Source organism: Bombina bombina, chromosome 12 (genome assembly GCF_027579735.1).
Source record: "Bombina bombina isolate aBomBom1 chromosome 12, aBomBom1.pri, whole genome shotgun sequence".
Taxonomy (NCBI): Eukaryota; Metazoa; Chordata; class Amphibia; order Anura; family Bombinatoridae; genus Bombina; species Bombina bombina.
The window spans coordinates 35,089,970-35,112,529 of record NC_069510.1 but is presented as its reverse complement, the minus strand read 5'-3'; the positions used below and the strand labels follow the sequence as shown (position 1 = coordinate 35,112,529).

Here is a 22,560-nt window from a genome sequence, read left to right as displayed (position 1 = left end):
GGGCATGCCCCAAGAATTTCAGCTCTTTTGCCTGTAAAAGAATAAATACAATACCCCCCCCCAACATTACAACCCACCACCCACATACCCCTAATCTAACCCAAACCCCCCTTAAATAAACCTAACACTAAGCCCCTGAAGATCTTCCTACCTTGTCTTCACCATCCAGGTATCACCGATCCGTCCTGGCATCCGGTGCTGAAGAGGTCCAGAAGAGGCTCCAAAGTCTTCCTCCTATCCGGCAAGAAGAGGACATCCGGACCGGCAAACATCTTCTCCAAGCGGCATCTTCGATCTTCTTCCATCCGGTGCGGAGCGGGTCCATCTTGAAGCAGGCGACGCGGATCCATCCTCTTCTTCCGATGTCTCCCGACTAATGACGGTTCCTTTAAGGGACGTCATCCAAGATGGCGTCCCTCGAATTCCGATTGGCTGATAGGATTCTATCAGCCAATCGGAATTAAGGTAGGAATTTTCTGATTGGCTGATGGAATCAGCCAATCAGAATCAAGTTCAATCCGATTGGCTGATCCAATCAGCCAATCAGATTGAGCTCGCATTCTATTGGCTGTTCCGATCAGCCAATAGAATGCGAGCTCAATCTGATTGGCTGATTGGATCGGTCAATCGGATTGAACTAGATTCTGATTGGCTGATTCCATCAGCCAATCAGAAAATTCCTACCTTAATTCCGATTGGCTGATAGAATCCTATCAGCCAATCGGAATTCGAGGGACGCCATCTTGGATGACGTCCCTTAAAGGAACCGTCATTAGTCGGGAGACATCGGAAGAAGAGGATGGATCCGCGTCGCCTGCTTCAAGATGGACCCGCTCCGCACCGGATGGAAGAAGATCGAAGATGCCGCTTGGAGAAGATGTTTGCCGGTCCGGATGTCCTCTTCTTGCCGGATAGGAGGAAGACTTTGGAGCCTCTTCTGGACCTCTTCAGCACCGGATGCCAGGACGGATCGGTGATACCTGGATGGTGAAGACAAGGTAGGAAGATCTTCAGGGGCTTAGTGTTAGGTTTATTTAAGGGGGGTTTGGGTTAGATTAGGGGTATGTGGGTGGTGGGTTGTAATGTTGGGGGGGGGGGGTATTGTATTTATTCTTTTACAGGCAAAAGAGCTGAAATTCTTGGGGCATGCCCCGCAAAGGGCCCTGTTCAGGGCTGGTAAGGTAAAAGAGCTTGTAACTTTTTTAATTTAGAATAGGGTAGGGAATTTTTTATTTTGGGGGGCTTTGTTATTTTATTAGGGGGCTTAGAGTAGGTGTAATTAGTTTAAAATTGTTGTAATATTTTTCTTATGTTTGTAAATATTTTTTTATTTTTTGTAACTTAGTTCTTTTTTATTTTTTGTACTTTAGCTAGTTTATTTAATTGTATTTATTTGTAGCAATTGTGTTTAATTAATTTATTGATAGTGTAGTGTTAGGTTAATTGTAGGTAATTGTAGGTAGTTTATTTAATTATTTTATTGATAGGGTAGTGTTAGGTTTAATTATATCTTAGGTTAGGATTTATTTTACAGGTAAATTTGTTATTATTTTAACTAGGTAACTATTAAATAGTTCTTAACTATTTAATAGCTATTGTACCTAGTTAAAATAAATACCAAGTTGCCTGTAAAATAAATATTAATCCTAAAATAGCTATAATGTAATTATAATTTATATTGTAGCTATATTAGGATTTATTTTACAGGTAAGTATTTAGCTTTAAATAGGAATAAGTTATTTAATAAGAGTTAATTTATTTTGTTAGATGTAAATTATATTTAAGTTAGGGGGGTGTTAGTGTTAGGGTTAGATTTAGCTTTAGGGGTTAATCAATTTATTAGAATAGCGGTGAGCTCCGGTCGGCAGATTAGGGGTTAATAATTGAAATTAGGTGTCGGCGATGTTAGGGAGGGCAGATTAGGGGGTTAATACTATTTATGATAGGGTTAGTGAGGCGGGTTAGGGGTTAATAACTTTATTATAGTAGCGCTCAGGTCCGCTCGGCAGATTAGGGGTTAATAAGTGTAGGCAGGTGTCGGCGACGTTGAGGGGGGCAGATTAGGGGTTAATAAATATAATATAGGGGTCGGCGGTGTTAGGGGTAGCAGATTAGGGGTACATAGGGATAACGTAGGTGGCGGCACTTTGCGGTCGGAAGATTAGGGGTTAATTATTTTAAGTAGCTGGCGGCGACGTTGTGGGGGGCAGGTTAGGGGTTAATAAATGTAATATAGGGGTCGGCGGGGTTAGGGGCAGCAGATTAGGGGTACATAAGTATAACGTAGATGGCGGTCGGCAGATTAGGGGTTAAAATTTTTAATCGAGTGGCGGCGATGTGGGGGGAGCTCGGTTTAGGGGTACATAGGTAGTTTATGGGTGTTAGTGTACTTTAGGGTACAGTAGTTAAGAGCTTTATGAACCGGCGTTAGCCAGAAAGCTCTTAACTCCTGCTATTTTCAGGCGGCTGGAGTTTTGTCGTTAGAGCTCTAACGCTCACTTCAGAAACGACTCTAAATACCGGCGTTAGAAAGATCCCATTGAAAAGATAGGCTACGCAAATGGCGTAGGGGGATCTGCGGTATGGAAAAGTCGCGGCTGAAAAGTGAGCGTTAGACCCTTTACTGACTGACTCTAAATACCAGCGGGCGGCCAAAACCAGCGTTAGGAGCCTCTAACGCTGGTTTTGACGGCTACCGCCGAACTCCAAATCTAGGCCATAATTTGTTCATGATGATTTTTTTGGAACCAATGATTTGTCTGATACAATCCCCCCCCCCCCCCGTGCACGTTTAGTAAATGTTTATATTTATTAGTACATTTTATATGTGAATTAATAAAGTCAATATAATTCTTAATTATTGATATAATTTGACTGAATATGTGTCCGTTTTATGTGTTTTAATGTGCTTAAAGGGAAAGCCTACTCCAGAATTGTTATTGTTTAAAAAAGATAGATAACCCCTTAATTACCCATTCCCCAGTTTTGCTTAACACAGTTATAATAATATACTTTTTACCTCTGTGATTACCTTGTATCTAAGCCTCTGCAGACTTCCCCCCCTTATCTCAGTGCTTTTGACTGACTTGCATTTTAGTCAGTCAGTGCCCTTTCATAAGTAACTCCATGTGCGTGAGTACAATGATATTTATGGAGCACACATGAACTAGCTGTGAAAAACTGTCAAAATGCACTTAGATAAGAGGCGGCCTTCAAGGGCTTAGACTTTAGCATATGAGCCTACCTAGGTTTAGCCTTCAACAAAGAATAACGAGAGAACAAAGCAAGACAATAGAGGACAAAATGGTATGACAAAAGCAGAATGTCTCCCATCAAAGTGGGAGAAAAGGTTGTGAGAGTGTTTTCAGATGGCCTCTTGACAAATTTCCTCAGGAGCAGCATATGCTTGTAATTCCTAAGGAAATTAAATAATCTGGGTTAAGTGTACCCTGACCCCAGGACTTGTAAACTCCGAAGATAGCTAAGACTATCCGATTACATAGTTAGTTAAAGGGACACTCAAGTCAAAATACATTTTTATGATTCAGAAAGAACATACAGTTTAAAGACACTTTCCAATTTACTTCCATTATCAAATCTTGCGCAGTCTTTTTATAATCACACTTTCTGGGGATCAAGATCCTACTGAGCATGTGCAGAAGCTCACCTAGTATATGTATACTAGTCTGTGATTGGCTGATGTATGTCACATGATACAGGGGGCCAGAAAATAGGAAAGAAAATAAATATGAAAGAAAAAAAATCAACTTCTTTAGTAAATCAAAGAGTAGTTGTGATTGCATTGTCTTTTTATGATACACTTGTTAATTATGCAATTCTACTGCACTGAGTGGTCCTATAAGGTTGGCACCAAGACATTGTGGAATAACAGATTACAACAAAGGATAAAGTGCAGCGCAAATGTAATCCCCTCTCTTAAGCCTCTCTTAGATCCCTATCTCCTTCCTAGATAAGGTGAATATATTACTAGACAAACAATGGTTAAAGAGGGCGCTCTGCAGCAAAGAGAAAAACCGCTATAAATTGCCATTTTAAAAAATGGAAAGACAACATCCCAGTTATAAAGAAGGAATGATCAAAGATGCGGCAGGGAGAGCCAGGAAAACAGAGAGGAAAAGTTTATTAAAGTATAAAGACAAAACACAAAGAGAAACTAATTGTGGTCTAGATGTGCCATTTTTGACAGAATATAGCGAGGACTACCATATAATCAGAGGAATATTGAGGAAACATTGGCACTTATTAAAGAATGATTCCATTCTGGGTGATAAAATTCTCCCATACCCAAGGATAGTGTACAGAAAGACTAAGAATTTTAAATCAAATTTAGCCCCTAGTGAGTTTAAGAAGCCCCTAAAAAAGAGTATAGTAAGAGATCTGGAAGGGAAAGAAATAAAAGGTTTTACCCCCTGCTTATTGTGTAGGGCTTGTAGATACAGTTGTAAAAAGAGGACTTTTTCAATCCCACCTGGAATAAAGGGATATGAGATTAATAATATAATCAGATGCACCCATAAGGGAGTGATATATATTACAGTGTTCTTGCCAACTAATTTATATTGTTGAGACAACAAGGGGTCTCAGGGACAGGATTAGGGAACACCTCTGTAACATCAAAAGAGGGAACCTAGATACTCCATTATATAGTCATTTTAGAGAAATTCATAAGAATACTTTGAAAGATGTAAAATACTGGGGACTGTACAGATTAAAGGGGAATTGGAGAGGTGGCAACTTTGAAAATGAACTTTTAAAAAAAGAAGCTTAGTTAATTTATAATTTTAACACGATATATCCAAATGGACTTAATTCTGAGCTGGATATAACCCCCTTTCCTCACTTAAAACAGAGGTAATCCCATTATGCTCCTTCTTTGCTATATTGAATATTATGAGGGTGGGAAGGAAGGAAGTCAGTTTAAACTCAAGCTTAGCTACGGCTACCCACTCTGTGTGAGTGACAACGAAACAACCATTGCGGGAACCGAGGGATGAAAGAGGAACAAACACATAGAGTCCTGGAGCTGCAGTAAAACACTTTTCTCTTTATTAATCCGTTAAAAGCATGAGCCTTAGCGAATCAATTGTTTTTACACCTCTTAAATAGCCCATTAGTGAGAAGGTGGTCAGAGAGCTATGAGTACGGCACACCAGCCGAAACGTGTAAGCTTAGGACACTAAGGGCATGCTTTTGTTTTGGATGTCTACATGTAAGCTTTTAACGGATTAATAAAGAGAAAAGTGTTTTACTGCAGCTCCAGGACTCTATGTGTTTGTTTCAAGTTATAGCCTGTCCCTGCCTGGAGCACGTTTGCAGCGGGTGAAGTCTTGGAGGCTCAAGCAAAGTCAAGCAAAGTCAACGGTGTATTGTGACCTTTCGTCTCACCTGCAGTCCCGACTGGTTTGAAGGATTGTCTTGCCGGGTCCCCGGTTCTGTCTCCCTTCCTCCCTTGTAAGTCGGCCGCGTCCGAGTGACGTCATCGTGTGGTGCCCTGGAGTGTTTGGACGGACGCCCGTGCAGCGCGTGACTTGCTGTGAGCTCGTGGGAGTGCGTTCCGAGCAGGACGGCGTACCGCAGAGAGCCTAGGAGAGGGGTCTCCCAAACGGCTTTCCACTCCGTTCAAATGAGGCGTCCATATACAAAAGGAAAAGGCCGTGAAGAGAGGGTAAGTCCCTATTCGGATAAAATATTTAAATATTTGGAGGAGTTGAGAAATTAACATTCCCGAAAAGGTCACTAAAGTCGAGGCATCGTTTAGGTTACACCTTTGCCCACACCGCACGAGAGACACTCTTATGTATGCCAAAGGGTCACCTCTTCATTGAGGTATTTTTTCATGGATGAAAGAGGAACTCTGCATACTATAAGTACTAAGTGCAGAGGAAGAAGATCCGTTCCTGCAAGGTGATCTCCATTAACGGACCAGCACGGTCAGCACTTGCGCAAGTACAGGGTTCTTACATCAACAAGGAATAAGGTAACCCCACAGGTCTGTATCCCAGAATCGGTAGGACATATACCAAACTGTGGTGACGATCAGAGACATTGGGATTGTGATATCGAAAGCCGGGGGCACGCTTAAGAACAGCTTGTGGCTTTTCATAGGTGCAATAAGTAAAGGTATTTCACCAGGTCGGTAACTATGAATAGAGACACTTTCAGTTGCGGACCGTATCTTGAATATGTGATATAAGTTAGACACTCTGCAAAATCTTCAATTTTATAAAGAAAGATTGACAACATTATCTGCAGCATCACTAGAAATAATCAACACAACAAATGATCATTATTTAATTATTTTTTTCACGAGGATCGTTTTGGGGTGGTTGCTTATCAAGGCTCAATTTTATTTATTGAATTTTCTCTTCTTATTTGTTTGCTTTTTTTATGATTGTTATGGAATTGGGGAGACGTCACTGTATTGTTGTTGAAATTGTATTTAATCATTTAAGTTGTTACAATTATTTTACATTGTATTAATAATACATTTCTGGGTACGATTTTAGGGTCACATTATATTAATTTAGAAACATTTGAATGAAATGAATAATTGGGTACTATGATATATTAATTAGGTCTTCATTTAGTTTCAACATATATGCATTTTCTAATATATTGAATAAATAGTTTTTTTGAAAACCTTCTTGAAATTTTTGATTAATTTATTTCTCTTTGCTGCAGAGCGCCCTCTTTAACCATTGTGGAATAACAAATAGGTTGCTCTTCTTCCTGATAGTCTGAGAGTGTTTAAGATATATGTGGAGTCATTGAACAACATCCAGCCTGTAGAACAGTTTGCCCTTTATTTCCATCTTGTCTGGACAGAAGGATGGTAAGATGATGACCTTTGAGGAATAATATTTAGAGGCCACCTTAGGAAGAAATTTTAGAACAGTCTAAATTACCACTTGGTTAGGATATATAAGGTTTTTCTCAAGACCAATCCTAAAGCTTGGAGACCCTTCTGGCTGAGGTGATTGGCACCAAAAAGATAATTTTCTAGCTAAGAAACCATAATGAAACATCATGTAAAGGCTCAAATGGTGTATCTAATAAAGCATCCAAATCTAGAGAGTGATTCCAATGTGGTATCACTGATCTCTGTTAAGGAAGGATATGATCCAATGTTTGAAAAAAAATGCCAAAGCAAATGTTCCTATGCACATGCTGCCGTATCAAAGGAAATTGTAGTAACATATATATGAGTTTTAAGTCAATAATGGTATCCTAGCAACGTGTTTGTTTTTTTCTTGTTGCTTTTGATGCTGCATTCCCTAGTTATGGCGTCTTCTGAGTCTTTTTCTGTGCCGGCATTCGCTTTGTTTTGTTACGGCTGCCTTCCTCTTTTGCCTACTGTTTTTGTAGCTACATGTCCTGCAGGTTTGACCTTGGTCTGAAAGTTTGTCTATTTTGTACTTATGAAACCCGTAAGTGTACCGACCTTTGTGCCAATTATTTTGTATGCTGCCTAGTGTCTGAACCTGCCTGTGCTGTGTACCACAGGCTTTTTTTACTTTTCTTCTGCTTGGCTCAAATCTACTAGTGGAGAGCCCCAACCTAAGTAGTCTTGTCCTGGGCACTATCCAGTGCATTAGCAAAGTGCCTATTAGTTCACTACCAAGCCCCTGGGTCCTTACCTGGATGTTCATTGTCTGCCTTTCAAAGTCCCAGATTTTTGAAAGGGCATCCACCCCCATTGAGGGAGGTGACTGGAACAGGCTCAGAGACCAACTTAGAAAGACATTTCAGAACAGAAGTACTATTTTATACATATGGAAGGATATGTAAGGTTCTTCTCCAGACAAATTTGGAGACACTTCTGGCTGATGTGATTGCCACAAAAAAAAAATATTTTCTAAGTGAAAATCCATAATGATACAACACGTAAGGTTCAAAAAGGTGTATCTAGTAAAGCTTCCAATATATCAGGATATGAACCAATGCTCTGAAAAAATGACTAATCAAAGGTTTCTTTGCACATTCTAATATAGCAGAAACGTGCACATTAATAGTCCTTGGACTGAGACACTGTAAAATAAACCATCATGTATGAATTTCACATGATAAAGCCTAACATCTGAAGTGGAAAAAGTTTATGTTGACATCCAGGAGGAGAAAAGCCCCAGAAAACTAACAGGCCAGAAATATGCAACAATTATACATCTATTATACGTCTTCCTGGTCTGCAAAAGGGGACATAACAGGACATGAGTCCGGATTAAAAATCGTGCTTGAATGTAGCATGTACAGAGTCAGATTAAGAATTCAAGGTGGTTTATGTGCTAATTTCTGCAGCAGAGGAAAATAATTCTATAAAAGCATAATACAACTGCAGGATCAGAGGAATTTGAAAGAACATATACGGTATATGAGATCAAAGTTCCATAGGTGACTAGAACAGGCGCAAGAATTATGGAAGCTGAGAATTTCAACTTGATGCAATGAGATCTATAGAAACATAGATTTTGATTGCAGATTAAGAACCATAGGCCCAACAAGTTTGTCCAAAAGTTGCTAAAAATGAACATGTATCTAGTTTGTAGGATAGACTTATGCATATTCTAAGGATCTTTGAAGTTTCCCATAGTGTTTTACCTTACCCCTTAATGGAAATGTATTAGACCAATCAACCACCCTTTGTGTGAAGAAGTACTTCTGAAAATTATTTCTGAACCTACTACCCTTAGCTTGAATCATGACCCCTTGATCTAGAATTGTTCTTTTGTAAAAAAAACCTTCAGCCTCAGATTTACTGAGCCCATTAATATACTTGAAAGTACGATATGTGCACTAAGAATCCAAATGCAAAAGTAGGCGGCAGCTCGTGTCGTTTGGCTCTTTTCATAGCAGAATTTAATCTTGTGAAAGATCACCACATTAAGATCTGGATTTGCACAGATCTTAGTGTAGTGATCGTACATAAGATTACGTTTGGCTTCCAATGGCACATGCTGCCGCTTACTTCCGCATTTGAATCCTTACGAATGGCCCAAATGCATATATCTATTTAAAGTTAGTATCATATCAAATAAATGTCTGGCCATTCACACCTCAGCACAATCTGATTGAAGATATTAATGTTGAAATCCCAGATTGGACACAACATAACTATATATGCTGCTGTAAGATGCATAGCATATTTCTGTGCGCAGGAGAATACTGGTTCTACCTCAAGTAGGACTTACTCTGGCCCTGGGTTCCAACTTGGAATTTCACAATCAGGAGAATGTTTTACAGGTACTGATGAAAAAAACACCTGTTCAGCACGAGGAATGTAACAATTGGAACCATAATCTTGATAAACACTCTTGGAACTTTGGAAATCCCAAAGAGCAAAGTTGCAAACTGGAAAGGATGCTTGATGAACAAAGAAGAAAATGAACTCCCTGTATGATCCTGCAATTGCCACAAGAAAATAAATATGCTGGAGGTCTATGTATAACTATAAGGCATGTTGTGGGATTAGACTGATCACAGCAAGGATTCAATCTTACATTTCCATGTTCTAAAATAACTGTTGACAAATGTTAGACAGAGCTGGTAGAGTGAGAAATAGTCACGTATGAAATATGAAATCAAATACACATTTGTAGATGTTGGTCTCCTGAAGTGAGTTTTCCTGCAGATGCCCTTAGCTGTACATTATATCACATTGCCTTTAAATTTACATATGTACAGTATATTTCCCTATACATATGTAAAGCTGTACCCTGTTAATTATATACAGTCTCTCCAATAGGGATGAATAGAGCTTTAATGAATTAATACCACCTATGTTAACATTCCTCTAAATTGTCTCAAGTGGACATTTCAGAGTGTTTAACAGCTGCAATTTAAAAGATTGTTTGGAAATAGCCATGAAAGAGTCTAACAGGTGTCCAAAAAGACCTTCAGAGGACGTAACAAGTACCTTGAGGTGCCGAAAAAGATAAGCCAAAACTGACCTCGAAAAGTTGAAAAGTGAGCCGCAAACGGATTGTGATTACTAAGAAGTGTTCAGCTCCATAGTATAAACAGGGATTTTTTTTTAGAGGGGCCTTAAAAATATGTGAGTATGAGAAAGAGCCAAAATTGCACTATTGTGATTGTGCCAAATTGAAAAGTAGCCTTTTTGGGACTCAAACCAGACGGAAAAGCAGCTCCTGATAGATTGTGCTTGAGTCGGTAGTTGTGCTAAATGCCCAAATAGGGGGCCCGCTGCTGCTCAAGCAGAATCAGATTTCAGAGCAGCTTGTATAAAGTGAATGTAAATTTTGATGATAAAGTGCCCTGGCTAAAAACAGGGGCACTTTAATTCATCAAAATTTACATTTCACTTGTGTTGTGAAAATACTTACCTTTTAATCCTGACAGCCGCTCCAGCTTCCCCCGGTCGTCGCAAGCCTCTTCCTACGTCAGAAATGACGGATCGGTCATCCTCCAATCACGGCTTCCCCCCCCCCCCGGGGGAATCAGTGTCTGATTCAACGCCGTGATTGGAGGAAGCCGGATTCCTTATTTTAGACCCAGGAAGAAGCGATGCAACGGCTGTCAAGATTAAAAGGTAAGAATTTTCACAACACGGGTGAAATGTAAATTTTGATAAATTAAAGTGCCCCGGTTTCTAATCAAATTTAAAAAAAACGGGCACTTTATCATCAAAATTTACGTTCACTTTAAGGGGCTACAGTTTTTCTAAACACCACTAGAGGTTGCCAAACTTGAGGTGACTGAGAAACAACTGGGGGGGGGGGACTAAAAGAAAAAAGGCTCTGTCTAGAAAGCAAACACTTTGCTGTGGTGTTTTTTTATTTATTTTTCTTAGTGCTGAAGTGTTTGTTATATTGGTTGTTGGGGTTGACACTGAGGGACAGTTCTATATGTCAGAGGCAGATGGACAGTGCACCCTTATATAACAGGATATGTGCATTTATTGTTTCATTTGCTAAATAAATGCCAACCATGGCTTTGCGTAGAGGCATTTTTCTGCACCAGATTTATTTGCATTGACATGCAACACTCAAACATCTAGATTTGCACAGATTTTTGTGTGTTGCACTCGCACACAAAAGATCCAGCCCAAATAAGGGGCAATCTGCCACTACCCGTCATGAATGTTTTCAAAAATTAAGATGGGCAGTATAGCCAATCAGTAACTGTATAACCTGCCTCATACAGCAGAGCACACTCCAGACAAAGCAACACGCTCTACTATTAATTCTATAGGTCAGAGCAGTACAGTTTCTGATTGGCTACCAGCCACCATGATTTTAAGAAAAAAAAGAAAACAAGGTAAATATATATTCAGTACACCCAAGTAGGGTGAGTATAAAATATACAATAGCATAACAAATAAAACCATTGATAAAAATGCATTTTAGGTAAGAAATTAATTTGTTGTTTTGCTAAGGCCACATTTTAAGATTTCTCTTTCTGAAGTTTTTGGTTTGTTGAGAAATAGTATTTGCATTAACTTTGTAGTTTTTATCATGCGTATCATGTCCGACATACATCGCTGAATGCCGACAGCATGTGTTGTCGGCATTTAACATTATACAAGCAGTTCTGGTGAACTGCTTGTGCAATGCCACCCCCTGCAGATTCGTGGTCAGTCGGCCGCTAGCCGGGGGTGCCAATCAGCCCGATCATATAGGATTGGGTGGATTGATGTCCGCAGCCTCAGAGGCAGCGGACCAGTTAAGAAGCAGCGATCTTAAGACCGCTGCTTCATAACTGCTGTTTCCGGCGAGCCCCAAGGTTCGTGCGGAAACGGGAATCAGGGGCAATTCGGCCCTTGATAAATAGGCCCCTATGTATTATTCAGCCATAGTTTTATGAAACTGCAGATACGGTCATCCAGGTTGGGGGGGAGATGTCACCTTCTGGAATTTTTGCTATCTCTATATATGATAGATATATAATAATTTGTCTGTATTAACTTTTGTTATTGTTGGGAACTTTTATTTATGCTTGCAGGGTTTGAATAACCATCAGAGATATATAGCCACCCAGGGACCATTGAGCCATACAGTGCTGGACTTCTGGAGAATGATATGGCAGTATCAAGTCAAGGTGAAAGCTTCAAATCCTCCTGGTTTAGCCCTCAGAAAGTAGATCATATAGATCATCGGTAGTTGCAAAGTATCAAACAATGCTTTACAAGCGGCATCAGTTCCAGATTCATACAGCACACACAGCATCTCTAACCACTACCCAAACCCATCACTTACACAGCCCCTTACAGCATCACTAACTACAACAAAAACAAATCGCTTACACAGCCCCTTATAGTATCACAAACTACTTCACAAACGTATTACTAATGGCCGGATGAACTAAAGCTTTCCTCTCCGGTGAGATAATCTAAAATGATCCTCCAGCACTGCAAGATTCCTAGTGAAATTCTTAAAAGGCAGATTTTGCTTTACTTCTCCAAGGGGCGTTCCCTGCATTTCTGTATGCAGAGGAGTGACAAACCCATGAGAGTTCTGCTGCATTTACACTTTGTGCTTTGTATTTATATTACTTTACACTTCAGATTAAGTTTCATTACATTTAAGCTTTGTACTGTTTTGTATACAGCAGTGTATTTAGGATTGGGATTTTACAAATTCTGATTATGCTTTCACAGTTTCTGTGTAACTTTAACAATTTAGGATCATATTTTGTATATTTATGTGTATATTTTACAAATTACATTGCACTTTGCATTTCTTCTATTTAAAGTAAAACTGAAAAACTGACAACTTCAGTTTCCCAGAGAGTTTTATTACTTTCTAGCAAAGATTCTCTAGTATGGAGAGAAATTATAGCCTAGACTTAACAGGGGCTGAACTCACTGAATTCTCTATTCTGGGAAACAGAATTTCACAGTTGAGGTAACCGGAGAACCCCTGGGGCTGATATAAAGGTTCGGTTTGCAACAATTACTTTTCTGTCAGTTAAATAAATCTATTGTGAATTTTGAGCAAACTTTATCTGCATACAGCTGGCACTGGCAAGATAATTCAATTAGACCAGCTTGTTTAATATGCTTACAACGTTTTACAAGCATTATGAGAGAGTTTCAGACATACCATGCGAACCCCCCTGTTCAGTCTATGTAATTCCCCTCCCTCTTCCACTTTCTGAAGTTGTGGGGGGGTTTAATAGAGAAAATGCAATGTAAGTTGCAAAAGATACACAGAAATATACAAAGATAGATTCTAATCTGTCAAAGTAATACAGAAATGTTAAAAACATAATTAGAAATTTAAAATAGAAAGTACAAAGTTGAAATTTAATAATACTGAAAGGACCCAATCTGAAGTGTAGAGTAATATAAAATACAATGCACTAAGTGTAACAAAAACTCTGATATCATGCATTGCTATGTTGTACTGAGCTTGTCTCTCCTTCAGATATAGAAATGAGAGAGATTTTGCAGTGCTGGAGAGTTTCACTCTTTTTCTTTGAGCATTCAGTGAGTTCAGCTCATGTGAAGTCTGCACTATAATTTCTCTCCAAGCAAGAGACTCTTTGATTATTAGGCCCTTACACAGACCCTTATAACATCAAAAACCACCACACAAACTCATCACTTACACAGTCCCTTATAACATCACAAACCACTACACAAACTCATCACTTACACAGTCCCTTATAACATCACAAACCACCACGCAAACTCATCACTTACACAGTCCCTTATAACATCACAAACCACCACACAAACTCATCACTTACACAGTCCCTTATAACATCACAAACCACTACACAAACTCATCACTTACACAGTCCCTTATAACATCACAAACCACCATGCAAACTCATCACTTACACAGTCCCTTATAACATCACAAACCACCACACAAACTCATCACTTACACAGTCCCTTATAACATCACAAACCACTACACAAACTCATCACTTACACAGTCCCTTATAACATCACAAACCACTACACAAACTCATCACTTACACAGTCCCTTATAACATCACAAACCACCACGCAAACTCATCACTTACACAGTCCCTTATAACATCACAAACCACTACACAAACTCATCACTTACACAGTCCCTTATAACATCACAAACCACTACACAAACTCATCACTTCCACAGTCCCTTATAACATCACAAACCACTACACAAACTCATCACTTACACAGTCCCTTATAACATCACAAACCACCACACAAACTCATCACTTACACAGTCCCTTATAACATCACAAACCACTACACAAACTCATCACTTACACAGTCCCTTATAACATCACAAACCACCACACAAACTCATCACTTACACAATCCCTTATAACATCACAAACCACCACACAAACTCATCACTTACACAGTCCCTTATAACATCACAAACCACTACACAAACTCATCACTTACACAGTCCCTTATAACATCACAAACCACCACGCAAACTCATCACTTACACAGTCCCTTATAACATCACAAACCACCACACAAACTCATCACTTACACAGTCCCTTATAACATCACAAACCACTACACAAACTCATCACTTACACAGTCCCTTATAACATCACAAACCACCACACAAACTCATCACTTACACAGTCCCTTATAACATCACAAACCACCACACAAACTCATCACTTACACAGTCCCTTATAACATCACAAACCACTACACAAACTCATCACTTACACAGTCCCTTATAACATCACAAACCACCACACAAACTCATCACTTACACAGTCCCTTATAACATCACAAACCACCACACAAACTCATCACTTACACAGTCCCTTATACCATCACAAACCACCACACAAACTCATCACTTACACAGTCCCTTATAACATCACAAACCACCACACAAACTCATCACTTACACAGTCCCTTATAACATCACAAACCACCATGCAAACTCATCACTTACACAGTCCCTTATAACATCACAAACCACCACACAAACTCATCACTTACACAGTCCCTTATAACATCACAAACCACTACACAAACTCATCACTTACACAGTCCCTTATAACATCACAAACCACCATGCAAACTCATCACTTACACAGTCCCTTATAACATCATAAACCACCACACAAACTCATCACTTACACAGTCCCTTATAACATCACAAACCACCACACAAACTCATCACTTACACAGTCCCTTATAACATCACAAACCACCACACAAACTCATCACTTACACAGTCCCTTATAACATAACAAACCACTACACAAACTCATCACTTACACAGTCCCTTATAACATCACAAACCACCATGCAAACTCATCACTTACACAGTCCCTTATAACATCACAAACCACCACACAAACTCATCACTTACACAGTCCCTTATAACATCACAAACCACCACACAAACTCATCACTTACACAGTCCCTTATAACATCACAAACCACCATGCAAACTCATCACTTACACAGTCCCTTATAACATCACAAACCACTACACAAACTCATCACTTACACAGTCCCTTATAACATCACAAACCACCACACAAACTCATCACTTACACAGTCCCTTATAACATCACAAACCACTACACAAACTCATCACTTACACAGTCCCTTATAACATCACAAACCACCACACAAACTCATCACTTACAAAGTCCCTTATAACATCACAAACCACCATGCAAACGCATCACTTACACAGTCCCTTATAACATCACAAACCACCACACAAACTCATCACTTACACAGTCCCTTATAACATCACAAACCACTACACAAACTCATCACTTACACAGTCCCTTATAACATCACAAACCACCACACAAACTCATCACTTACACAGTCCCTTATAACATCACAAACCACCATGCAAACGCATCACTTACACAGTCCCTTATAACATCACAAACCACTACACAAACTCATCACTTACACAGTCCCTTATAACATCACAAACCACTACACCTAATCCCTTGAAATGAGGTATTAATATGGATTTGTGGTTACATTCCATTTAGTGTCTTTTTGTTTATCGTTCAGGTGATCGTTATGGCCTGCAGAGAGGTGGAGCATGGAAAGGTGAGTTTTGCCAGGTTACTATCTGACACATCATAGGATGGACAATGTGAAAAGACATGAGCTAGCTGGAAGCCAAACTCTTTAATGTTTGTCCTTGTCACTTTCTGATCCCAAAAACTTGTGTCTTTGTCACCTTCTGGCATCATCACCATCATATTTTGTTTTCTCCTACTACCCCAATTCCGAAAAAGTTGGAACTGTATGGAAAATGTACAAAAACAAACAAAAAGATTCATTTGAAAATTCAATTCCCCCTGTACTATATTGAAAATACATTATTAACACATTTGACGTTTTACTTTGTGAATTTATTGTATTTTTGAAAACATAAACTCATTTCATATCTGATGACTGCAACACGTTCCAAAAATGTTGGGACAGGGGCAATTTAGGACTAATAATGATGTGACAAGTTGAAAAAAGGGGGTGATGTGAAACAGGTGAGGCAATCATGTACTCATAGTATATAAGGAGCCTCCAAAAAAGTCCTAGTCCTTCAAGAGCAAGGATGGGTCGAGGCTCGCCAATCTTCCAACAGATGCGTCTGCGAATAATCCAATACTTTTGAGAAAAACATTCCCCAAAGACAACATCGGTGGGATTTTGGGCATTTCACCTTCTACAGTGTACAATATAATTAAAAGATTCAAGGAATCCGGGTCAAATATCAGTGCATAAAGGGCAAGGCCGAAAACCACTTCTGAATGTGCATGATCTCCGATCCCTCAGACGTCACTGTCTCAAAAACCATCATGAGTCTGTAATGAATTTCCTGACATGGGCTCTGGAATACTTTGGTAAATCTTTGTCAGTCAACACAATTTGCTGCTGCATTCACTGATGCAAGTTAAGGCTTTACTATGCAAAGCAGAAGCCATACATCAACACTGTCCAGAACTGCGGCCAACTTCTCTGGGCTCGGTCTCATCTGAGATGAACAGTAGCACAGTGAAATGGTGTTTTGTGGTCCAGCGAGTCAGCATTTCAAATAGTTTTGGAAAAAACAGCCATTGTGTTCTCCGGGCCAAAATGGGAAAGGACGATTCAAGCTGTAATCAGTGTCAGGTCCAAAAGTCAGCATCTGTTATGGTGTCAGTGCCCATGGCACCATTAATGCAGGAAGATATGTATACATTTTGGAACAATATATGCAGCAATCCAGACATCTTCTTTTCCATAGACATTCCTGCATTTTCCAGCAGGACAACGCCAAACCACATTCTTCCAGGATTACAAGCGCATGGTTGCGTAAGCAGAGAGTGCGGGTGTTAGCAAGGCCCACCTGCAGTCCTGACCTGTCAACGATGTGTGGCGCATTATGAAGCGCAAAATAAGGTAACGAAGGCCCCGTATAGTTGCGCAGCTGAAGACATGAATAATGGATGAATGGGGAAAAATTCTGCTTGCTAAACTTAACCAACTGTGCCCAAACACTTAATAAGTGTTATAAAAAATAAACATAATGTTACACAGTGGTAAACAGTCAACTTTTTTAGAATTGATTTGAAATGAGTGTATATTTTCAAAAATACATTAAATTCACAAAGTAAAACATCAAATATTGTGTTAATAATGTGTTTTCAATATAGTGCAGGGTGAATTGATTTTTTAAACGACTTTTTGTTTGTTTTTTTTGCATTTTCCATACTGTCCCAACTTTTTTGGAATTGGGTTTGTAGCAACTTCACCCTATGACCTTGTCTCCTTTTGATATCTTTACCCCAGCCTTGTCACCTTCTGACCTCTATGCTCTCTAACCTTGTCACCTTCTGACCTCCTTACCCTCTTATAGCCTTGTCACCTTCTGACCTCTACGCTCTCTAACCTTGTCACCTTCTGACCTCCTTACCCTCTTATAGCCTTGTCACCTTCTGACCTATTACTCTCTAATTTTGTCAACTTCTGGCCTGTTCACCCTCAGTCCTTTTGATCTTTTCACACCCTTAACCTTTTCACTATCTGACTTATTCACCATATTTCTTTGTCACTTTATGACCTCTTTACGCTCAGGCCTTATTACCGACTAACTTTTTTACTCTATAACCCTTGTCACCTTCTTGACCCTTCTCCTTCTGACCTTGTTGCCTTTGATTCCACCACCTTCAGACCTGATCTCTGCTAGATCGCTTCTTACCCTTATATATCTCACATTTCTGTTGCTTCCTCCCTCTCACCCTTTAGCATTTGAACACCAAATAATTATAGATATACCCCATTAACTATTTTTTACATTTTTGCTGCTGAATGGTATAACCCATTAAATCATGTGCTGTGACCCCTGCCACCTACAAGATTTCACTGTCACCTCTGCCACCTCCATGAGTTATGTCACCTCTTCCACCTCCAAGAGTTCATTGTGACCCCTGCCACCTCCAAGAGTTCATTTTGACTCCTTTCACCTACAAGAGTTCACTGTGACCCTGCCACCTCCAAGAGTTTATTGTGACACCGCCACCTATAAGAGTTAATTGTGACCCCTGCCACCTTCAAGCGTTCATTTTGACCTCTGCTAGATCTAGTAATTTATTGTGACCCCTATCATCTCCAAGAGTTCATTTTGACCTCTGCTAGATCCAGTAATTTATTGTGAACCCTATCACCTCCAAGAGTTCATTTTGACCTCTGCTAGATCCAGTAATTCATTGTGACCCCTATCACCTCCAAGAGTTCATTTTGACCTCTGCTAGATCCAGTAATTCATTGTGACCCCTATCACCTCCAAGAGTTCATTTTGACCTCTGCTAGATCCAGTAATTCATTGTGACCCCTATCACCTCCAAGAGTTCATTTTGACCTCTGCTAGATCAAGTAATTCATTGTAACCCCTATTACCTCCAATAGTTCACTGTGACCCCTGCCACCTCCAAGAGTTTATTGTGATCCCTGCCACCTTCAAGTGTTCATTTTGACCTCTGCTAGATCCAGTAATTTATTGTGACACCTATCACCTCCAAGAGTTCATTTGAACCTCTGCTAGATCCAGTAATTCATTGTGACCCCTATCACCTCCAAGAGTTCATTTGAACCTCTGCTAGATCCAGTAATTCATTGTAACCCCTATCACCTCCTAGAGTTCATTTTGACCTCTGTTAGATCCAGTAATTAATTGTGACCCCTATCACCTCCAAGAGTTCATTTTGACCTCTGCTAGATCCAGTAATTCATTGTGACCCCTATCACCTACAAGAGTTCATTTTGACCTCTGCTAGATCCAGTAATTCATTGTGAACCCTATCACCTCCAAGAGTTCATTTTGACCGCTGCTAGATCCAGTAATTCATTGTGACCCCTATCACCTCTAAGAGTTCACTGTGACCCCTGCCACCTCCAAGAGTTCGTTTTGACCCCTGCCACCTCCAAGAGTTCATTGTGACCCCTATATGCAAAAGTGCAATATCTCTTTCACCTTGTGTGGTGTAGTATACTTCCCACTGTCTGTGCTAACTTATTGTATCCCGCAGAGGAAGTGTGAACGCTACTGGCCGTTAGACCAGCAGGGACGTGCTCAGTATGGACCATTCACAATCAGCACGGTTAGTGTTAATCTCACAACAGCTGTTTAATGTACACACTTCCAAAGATTTATAATCCTGAACTTGTGGTCTTTTGTCAGATAGAGAAGATCTGTGTTAATGCTGAGGTTGTGCTGCGGAAACTGAGCATTACCTACCAAAGGGTGAGTACTGGGAATCTTAAAGGAATATGAAAGACAATTTTTTTTTTTTTTATACTATAACCTGCAGCAAGACTTATAGTGCTGTATACTAGAGGGGGACCGAGCCTGTATACCTTCTCCCCCATTTGGGCTCTGTTGACCCTTTAAGTGTTCTGGGGGCTGAGATATGGGCTCTTAAAGCCCTCCAGTATAGTCCTACTTCCAGCTGCAGATTCATTGTCAGGAAAATCCCTGCAAATCAGGGATTTATTTAGTCCTTGTGACATTTATCACCCCTGCCCCCAGAACTTATTTGTTATATGTAAAGTTATTTGTTTCAGGGATTTGACTCAGGATGTGTCTGATTCTTTCCCCTTTTTTTAATTAAGATGCCCCTAGAAAAAAATATATGTTTTATTAGTAATGTATCGAAAATGTTCACTGTTTGGTAGGGAGACGTCAACCATCGCAAGTTACTATGGGGCCTATCTATCAAGCTCCGAAAGGAAAGTCTTCAGACTCGCCAGAAACAGCAGTTATGAAGCAGCGGTCACAAAGACCGCTGCTCCATAACCTGTCCGCCTGCTCTGAGCAGGCGGACAGACATCGCCGGAAATCAACCCGATCGAGTACGATCGGGTTGATTGACAACCCACTGCTGGCGGCCGATTGGCCGCAAGTCTGCAGGGGGCGGCGTTGCACCAGCAGCTCTTGTGAACTGCTGGTGCAATGCTGAATACGGAAAGCGTATTGCTCTCCGTATTCAGCAAGGTCTGGCGGACCTGATCCGCACTCTCGGATCAGGTCCGCCAGACCTTGATAAATAGGGGCCTAAGTCTGTCTGTCAGTCTGTGTATTTGCTGCCTGTCTATCTCTCGTCTGTCTTCTGTCTATCATCTGCCTGTCTGTATAAATACTTTTTCACAAGTAGTTAGCGCTGAGGAATCTGTTGGCGCTCTACAAATACCTGATAATAATAAAGTAGTTTGTACATCAATTGGAGAGATGAAAGAGACCCTCTAGGTAAATGAGTGTTGGTGTTTGTTAAAGGACCAGTAAATACAGTAGATTTGCATAACCAACACATACATGATAAAAGACAATGCAATAGCACTTAGTCTGAACTTGAAATGAGTAGTAGATTTTTTTTTCTGACAAATTTCAAATTTATGTCTATTTCCACTCCGGCTGTATCATGTGACAGCCATCAGCCAATCACAAAAACATTTACATATTTTCTGTGAATTCTTGCACATGCTCAGTAGTATTTAAAAAGGTGTAAATATAAAAACACTGTGCACATTTTGTTAATGTAAGTAAATTGAAAAGTTGCTTAAATTTGCATCTATCTGAGTCAGGAAAGTTTCCTTTTGACTTGAGTGTCCCTTTAAGCAAGGCTTGAATTAGAAGCAGTTTAAGAGGAAAGCAGAGGGGAAGTAACATGTGATTTCAGTATGTTCTTTCTCTTAAAGGGACACTGAACCCAAAATTTATTTTGTGATTCAGATAAAGCATGCAATTGTAAGCAACTTTCTAATTTACTCCTATTATCAATTTTTCTCCGTTCTCTTGCTATCTTTATTTGTTTATTTGTTTATTTTTTTTTTTTATTTTTTTTTTATTTTTTTGGTTCAGAACTCTGGACAGCACTTTTTTATTGGTGGATGAATTTATTCACCAATCAGCAAGGACAACGCAGTTTGTTCACCAAAAATGGGCCGGCATCTAAACTTATATTCTTGCATTTCAAATAAAGATACCAAGAGAATGAAGACAATTTGATAATAGGAGTAAATTAGAAAGTTGCTTAAAATTTCATGCTCTATCTGAATCACGAAAGAAAAAAAAATGGGTTCAGTGTCCCTTTAAATCTGTTCCTTGTAGCAATGCAAAACCTTTATGGTATTAATTGTTTTAGGAAGGAATGGCAAGTACAGAGACTATTATAGCATAAGAGTTGGTTTAAAAAGTCACTAGGATGTATGTACAGCAGTCTACATCTATGGCTGGCTACTGCTCATGGTTAAATTGCTCTGCAGTGTTTACCCCTGAGGAACCAGTATTACTTGTTAAATGACGCCACCTGGTGCTCAGGATGTGCATTACATGCTGGGACAAAAATAATCTACATAGCATAATAGAGTCAAGAGTACTTTTTAAAAATGAACAGTGCTGCTTCTCTAAGATCAGCTAATGGAGTGTTAGCTCTTGTGACAAGATAAGTGCTAGTGTAGCTTGTTTATATGCTTAAAGTTTTGTCAATTGACTATGTGCAGGTGATTGTGCAAAAAGTGCAATAATATAGAAATAATAACAATTAAAACAGAAAGGTTTAGTAGTAGATGTGTGACGTACCCAATTGTGTATGTTCTGTCTCTCTGAGATGCCTGAAGTCAGTGATAAGAGCTGTCAATAAATGAAAATAAGTGTAACTCTCACTGAAAGCCCAAAAGCCCTTATTCAAACACTACAGCTGCTTAGAGAGTCAGTTACGGCTTTTATTCTGTCAACAATGACACAAACTGAGTCATAGGGGCCTATTTATCAAAGGTCTTGCGGACCTGATCCGACAGTGCAGATCAGATCCGCAAGACCTCGCTGAATACGGCGAGCAATACGCTCTCCGTATTCAGCATTACACCAGCAGCTCACAAGAGCTTCTCGTGCAACGCCGCCCCCTGCAGACTCACGGCCAATGGCCCGCCAGCAGGGGGGTGTCAACCCACCTGATCGTACTCGATCGGGTTGATTTCCGGCGATACCTGTCCGCCTCATCAGAGCAGGCGGACAGGGTTATGGAGCAGCGGTCCATACGGAGCTTGTTAAATGGGCCCCAGAATGTGAAATAAATCATTGCTGTCTACCTGACAAA

At 39.9% G+C, this 22,560-nt stretch overlaps 1 protein-coding gene across 1 annotated transcript in view; it reads left to right on the top strand.

Moving 5' to 3' along the window:
* The window catches only part of PTPN18 (protein tyrosine phosphatase non-receptor type 18), a 163,142-nt gene that overhangs the window by 68,978 nt on the left and 71,604 nt on the right, over positions 1–22,560 (top strand). The window contains exons 4-7 of the mRNA XM_053695813.1: positions 11,977–12,072; positions 15,995–16,033; positions 19,495–19,566; positions 19,647–19,709. Coding sequence (XP_053551788.1) covers positions 11,977–12,072; positions 15,995–16,033; positions 19,495–19,566; positions 19,647–19,709 — 270 coding nt within the window. The remainder of the gene's footprint in view (positions 1–11,976; positions 12,073–15,994; positions 16,034–19,494; positions 19,567–19,646; positions 19,710–22,560) is intronic.